Source organism: Aegilops tauschii, chromosome 7 (assembly GCF_002575655.3).
Source record: "Aegilops tauschii subsp. strangulata cultivar AL8/78 chromosome 7, Aet v6.0, whole genome shotgun sequence".
Classification (NCBI taxonomy): Eukaryota; Viridiplantae; Streptophyta; class Magnoliopsida; order Poales; family Poaceae; genus Aegilops; species Aegilops tauschii.
In genome coordinates, this window is record NC_053041.3 from 629,412,640 (window position 1) to 629,418,553 (window position 5,914).

At 49.9% G+C, this 5,914-nt stretch overlaps 2 protein-coding genes across 2 annotated transcripts; one reads left to right on the forward strand and one right to left on the reverse strand.

The window, feature by feature from the left end:
* Positions 1 to 588: 588 nt before the first annotated feature.
* LOC109758710 (uncharacterized) lies at positions 589 to 2,514 on the forward strand. Its single transcript, XM_020317575.4, has 3 exons — positions 589 to 700; positions 1,372 to 1,547; positions 2,145 to 2,514. Exons 1-3 carry the CDS (start codon positions 589 to 591, stop codon positions 2,229 to 2,231), a joined length of 375 nt encoding a protein of 124 aa, XP_020173164.3. The 3' UTR covers positions 2,232 to 2,514.
* A 101-nt stretch (positions 2,515 to 2,615) lies between these two features.
* Positions 2,616 to 5,565, reverse strand: LOC109758709 (cytochrome P450 86B1). Its single transcript, XM_020317574.4, has 2 exons — positions 4,184 to 5,565; positions 2,616 to 3,320 (listed from the first exon to the last, which is right to left on the reverse strand). Exons 1-2 carry the CDS (start codon positions 5,447 to 5,449, stop codon positions 2,883 to 2,885), a joined length of 1,704 nt encoding a protein of 567 aa, XP_020173163.1. The 5' UTR covers positions 5,450 to 5,565; the 3' UTR covers positions 2,616 to 2,882.
* Between the last annotated feature and the right edge of the window lie 349 nt (positions 5,566 to 5,914).

The window sequence follows — 5,914 nt, forward strand, 5'->3', positions numbered from 1 at the left end:
GTTGCCCGCCCCGCTAGGTTAACCACTACGACGAGAACAGCGGCAGTTCGTTTGATGCTGCCGCGAGCGAGACAAATGTGGGGAAACGGGATGCGGTACCTGCGAGCGTTGGAGGTTGACGACGGTGCCGCGCGCGCTCTCGGACGAGATCGTCGGCGATAAGATCGCTGCCGCCGATATTCCTACAGAAACTCACCAGAATGATGGAGGAGCTGCGTGAATGATGGAGCTGCGTGATTGATTGAGCTGCGTGATTGATGGATCGGCGGTCGGCAGGTCCTACCTGGTCGTGGGGTCGTGTCATCCTTCTTTTTCGGGATGTCACCGTATACATATGTATGGGTCATACGGGTTATACGGGGCTTGGATATGGGCTACGGGGCTTGGATATGGGCAGCGGCGGGCCGGAGAAAAAATAGATGGCGGGGGTCAAGAATACCCCTAGGAAATTGAGTTAGGGGGGTGCACCGGAGCAAGCCTCTGTTATCTGTTATTTGAACCGAATACCCATTAGTAGTGCTTAGTGTGTTGAGATTTCTTCTAACACCATTGCACAATTTGTCTAATTCTTAGAAAGTTACACCCGCAATGTTAACTGCAGGGTTCAAAAACGAGGTTTCAAATAAGCTTAATGCGGAGCCCACTCTTGAGTTTGCAGTCGTGCAAGATGCAGATCGTCTGGATGCAATTGGTGCGATTGGTAAGTACTGCTCAACCATAAATGTGTGTATCCATTCTGCATAATGGAATTTCTTTGATAATTCTAAAACCGTACAACTATGCGGAGCTCTGGTTATACACATTCTTTCTGCACATCCAGTCTTCCGTTTGTCTTTATTTTGGCTCTGCTGTTTTAAGTTCATTCAATGATTGTCTCAGCATTTGGTTTTGGCACATAGAGTAGAATTAATTACAAAAATATACCACTGTTTGTATATCTGCAAGCAATGCACACAAATAGTATGTCTAGGTGTCTAGCTCCCTGGCACATTATTGATAAAACAAAAGCATCACTGATAGAATGCAGATGTAAGTCATGTGAATGTGGTATGCCGCTAGAATCTGAAGATGAGCTAGTACATGGAAATATCAAAATAGGACACATCCTGTGTCGTTTATTTCCATGGTTGTACCCAATCTGACCAATGTTACAAGAAATGTTCTGGATCCTACTGAGTTCACTAGAACTGAGAAATACTTACACATTCTCAATTTTTTAGCTACAAAGTTTGGCCAAAGAAAATTGAGAATGCACTTTGCTTTTTTGCTACACATCTGGTCATATTTTGTTTATTGTTTGACCGCAAAAGGATGGTCATATTTTATCTGAATATGTGGTGTGTCCCCTAATCTTCCCAATTAACATTGTAGGTGTTGCAAGATGTTTTACATATGGAGGGAGCAAGAACAGTGCATTGCATGATCCTAACGTACTTCCACGGGATAATTTGTCAAAGGAGAAGTATATGTCCAAGGAGGAGAAGCAAACATCAATTAATCATTTCCATGAGAAACTTTTTAAGTTGAAGGACATGATAAAGACCGAGGTCAGGGCTGAGCTATGAAATACTGGTCCTTTTTATTTTCTTCTGTACTTTGTCTTGTCTAAACCCAGAAAGAAAGAATTGCCGCTTTAGACCTATTGAGCTTAGTAAGATTAGTAGAGTTATGTTAAGGTCTACTTGGCTTCGGTTACACATAGCATGCAGGTGAGATCCAGCTTACTAATAATCCCATTATATACATTAATATTGTCTATGTAAAAATACATTCCGTTTATAATCTCTGTCAGTTAAATTTATTTTTAATGCACAACGAATAACCAAGGCCAGTCATTTAATGCACAAGGAATAACCAACATTGACAACATCAACTGATACTGCCTGATTCATCATGAAATTTCTTGCATATATTTTTTAATTTAGAACAATTTATTTTCAAAGAAGTTGATGGCCATAGTGTCATGGCGGGTATCATTTCGAACTTTCGATGTCGTAATGAACATAAATTTTGACATGGAGGTAGTACCAACTATAATCGCTTGTTATAAATACTATGTATGGTTCTCAGTACAAACATGACGTATATGCTGTAGCCTTCCATTATGTATTCCATACATGACACATAGTTCACTCTGCACACAGGCTGGGAAAAAGAGAGCAGAGAAAAGGCACAAGTTCATGGAGAATTTTGTGGCTGAATTCTATGAAGAGTGGAGTGGCAGGGCTTGAAGTTGACCAACCAGACCGTGGGCTGGGAGGGCAAGGCTTGAAGTTGGCCAACCAACTTTCACCAACTCACATCGATAAAAATCCATGGATTGCCATCTGGTTTTACATCACTGTTCAGGTTCCCATGAAACTTTCCCCAAAACGCTAGAGCTCTGAATATAATGAATAAATGACAAGACTATTTACCAGATATTTCACAGAGTCCCTGGATGTTGCCTATGTTTTTCTTTTTCTGATTAAAACTCTGAAAGATTGCTCTTTGGTAATATAAGCAGTTCTATCTGATTGAGAGCGCATTTATTTAAAAAGGTCTCATCATATCTTGCAGGTGTTTTGTACTATAGTTAGTACAAAGTTTAGTCACTTATTTTGGGACAGGGGGAGTATTCAAATAATACCATGAATATTTTCGCCAGTAACAACACCTGAAGCTATAGTCATGCTGTGCTTCACCATTACAAAGTACACATATACAGAGGTTCTACATTTGTTGGCTAAACTATATAGATGCTAACAATGCAAAACGAAACAAATCAAGGACATAGTAACAATATCATCAAAGTGTAATAAGCAGAAAGCGAAAAAAGAAAGAAGGGAGGAAAGCTTTTTTTCTTTTTCTTCACACACCATCAGCTTTTCTCTTGCAAAGTATCACTGGAGAGAGCACACCACCACTTGGGGAACACCAGACGAGGCTGATGTGGTTCGGAGCTTGGCCTTGTCGTCCCTCTTGGCCAGCGTCACCTTGAGGCCATGCTTCATGAAGAGCGTGAGCGCCAGCTTGGGCGCCACCGGGTGTCCCTGGACGACGTCGACGCGGTAGCGGCGGAGGATGGAGGCGGCGGCGAACTTCATCTGGTAGTAGGCGAAGTCCTTGCCGAGGCAGAGGCGCGGGCCGCCGTTGAAGGCGGTGAACTTGTAGGCGGACTCGCCCATGAAGCGGCCGTCCTTGAGCCACCGCTCCGGCCTGTACTCCCTGCAGTCCTCCCCCCAGATGCTCTCCATCCTCCCCATGGAGTACATGGCGTAGATCACCTTGGTGCCCTTCTTCAGCACCGTGCCGTCGGGGAACACCTCGTCCTCCACAACCTGATGGATGGACGGATCATGAGAAAATTATGTACGGGTTATCATGGTGACATGCTAACTTGTTGACTGTCACTGCTTCAGTTTTGTTATGATGTGCTCTGACCTACTCCAGTCCAGGTAGATAAGGTTAGGTGATCTGACTAAAGATGCTGTGATCTACTTTTGAGTTTTGTACAAGCAAGATAAAGAGTACCCTTGTTGGCAATCAACTTAATTTGCAGACCTAGAATTAAGTATGCTAAACCTTAGCACAGGTGCAAATGCAATTGAATCTGTCAGACACGTGTGTCTCTGTCAACCTTTTGAAGCCTTATACAACAAAAGATACCCAGAAACATCAGTAGACGACCAACCGGCAACCTACTACCTAGTAGTATAAATCTTGCGTAAATTCTTTTTACACGTTAGCTTCATGATGATGCAAGTTCGAAACTCCAGTTAGTGAGGTGCAACGAAGTAATTGGAATTCGCATGCGTCCATCGACTTGGGTAAGCGTCAACCTCAGTGGCAGTATCCACAATAACCCAGTGACTTGTCATCGTTTCTATTTGACCCGAGGTACAAAATTGTACGCATCGTGCACCATTTAGCTAGTAGTACAAAATTGTAAAACATGGTTGTTTTGTACAGGAGAAGCTACAGTGGCTTGCTTTAATTTCCTCATGCAGATGATGGGGAAGGGCCAGCCGCGCGCTCACACACTTGGGAACTTGGTGTCATGAGGTCAAGTTAGTTCCACCAAACACCAACGCCGAATGCAAGGTCGCAACATGAGACAATCGTGCCATGCATGTATAGCATCGTGTGTGTGTGCATGCATGTACGTATTATACGAGCAAGATACGAAGTACGTAGCACGCACCTCCTTGTGGTCGACGGGGACGGACGGGTAGAGCCGGAGCGCCTCGGAGAGCGCGGCGTGGAGGTACTCCATCCGCTTCACCTCCTCCGGCTGGAACACCAGCTCCTCCTCCACCTCCCCACAGCGACCCCGCGCCGCCACGATGCCCTCGACCTCCTGCAGGATCTTGGCCTCCACGCCGCGGTTCTTGCTGAGCAGCCAGAAGAACCACGCCAGCGCCACGGACGACGTGTCGCGCCCGGCCAGGATGAAGTTGACGCAGATGTCGCGGAGGAACTTGTCCGAGTAGGCGGGGGCGCCGTCGGCGCCGCGCATCTTGGTGAAGATGGTCAGCAGGTCGGCCCGACGGAGCCCGCCGGCGGCCTCCTCGTGGCCGGTTGCCGCGGCTGCGGCGAGCTCCTCCCTGCGCTTCCTGATCACGTCGTACGCGAACTCGTCGACGCCGGCCAGCGACCGCCGGAGCACGCGCTCGTGGCCCACGCCGAGGGCGCGCATCCCGCGCCACACCGCGGTGGGCGTGACGAAGCGCACGATGGTGGCCTCGGTGGCGTCCTCGAACGCGCGGGCGAACGGGATCTCCGGGAGGCCCTTCTGGAGGCACCCGGGGTCGGCGCCGAAGGCGATCATGCACACGTTGTCGAACGTGAGGCGGAGGAGCACGTCCTGCAGGTCCACGGCCGCGCCGGCCGCCTCGGTCTCGGCCAGCACGGGCAGCAGCCGCCGGTGCACGAGCTCCACCAGCGAGCTCGCCGTGAGCGCGCGGAACTCGGCGGAGTGGAACTCGAGGCTGGCCGCCTTGCGCTGCTGCCGCCACACCTCGTCGTCGGCCCCGAAGATGCCGTCGCCGAGGAGGTCGCGCACGGTGTCGCGGAAGTAGGGGCCCTTGGGGAAGTTGCCGAACTTGGTCTTGAGCAGGTGCTCCAGGTTCCGCGGGTCGGCGGTGACCACGCAGTGCAGGTTGGTGAACCACGGCCCGCAGAACGTGAACGTGCCGCCGCGCGCCTTGAGGACGCCCGTGATCCACTCGTACATGTCGCCCCGGACGCCGAGGAGGAGGGACGGGAGCATGCCGACCACCGGCCACGACGGGAGGCCCAGCGAGCGCCGCTGCCGCAGCGAGTGGATGGCCACGAAGATGGAAACGGCGACGAGCACCTCCACCGTCTGCACCTGTGGGAGCAGGCTGGCGAGGCCGCCGGCGCCGATGAACGGGGCTGTGGTGGCGTTGTGCGCGCCGCTCGAAATGAGCGCGTCCATGGCGCCCATGGCGTGCGTACGATTTGGATATGCAAATAAAGGTGGTGGCCGGTGGTGTGGTGGTGTCCTGGCGTGCGTGTATGTGTGTGTGTGTGCGCGCGCGCGCGTGCCTTGAGGAACGAGGAATGTGTGATTTTGGAGGGGTTCTTGGGGCGTTGATATAGGTGGCCTCGTGGTGTGGTGTGGTTGCTTGATGGCAACGTATGGCCGTTTGATTTGGTGAGCTAAAAAACCTGCGACAACGAACTAATCAACACTTTTGTGGCCTTCCTTGAGCGACTCTTTTGACCGGAACCCTGAGCGACTCTCAACGGTTTAATCCCTAGGTGGCTTCATGGAGACTGATCTGCTTCTTGCCCTACAAATTGCATTGGCATTTGGCGTTCATGTTTCGGCTACTTTATCTCTTGCAAGCACTTATCACAATCTTATAGAAGACTGGTTTTTCTACCATGCCCGGCCCGTGATATATCG

Coding starts and splice junctions, on each gene's coding strand:
- LOC109758709 (XM_020317574.4), bottom strand. CDS start 5,449: ATGGGCGCCATGGACGCGCTCATTTCGAGCGGCGCGCACAACGCCACC. Junction 3,321..4,183: donor TCCCCGTCGACCACAAGGAG/GTGCGTGCTACG, acceptor TCCATCCATCAG/GTTGTGGAGGACGAGGTGTT.
- LOC109758710 (XM_020317575.4), top strand. CDS start 589: ATGTTAACTGCAGGGTTCAAAAACGAGGTTTCAAATAAGCTTAATGCG. Junction 701..1,371: donor GGATGCAATTGGTGCGATTG/GTAAGTACTGCT, acceptor TTAACATTGTAG/GTGTTGCAAGATGTTTTACA. Junction 1,548..2,144: donor AGGACATGATAAAGACCGAG/GTCAGGGCTGAG, acceptor CTCTGCACACAG/GCTGGGAAAAAGAGAGCAGA.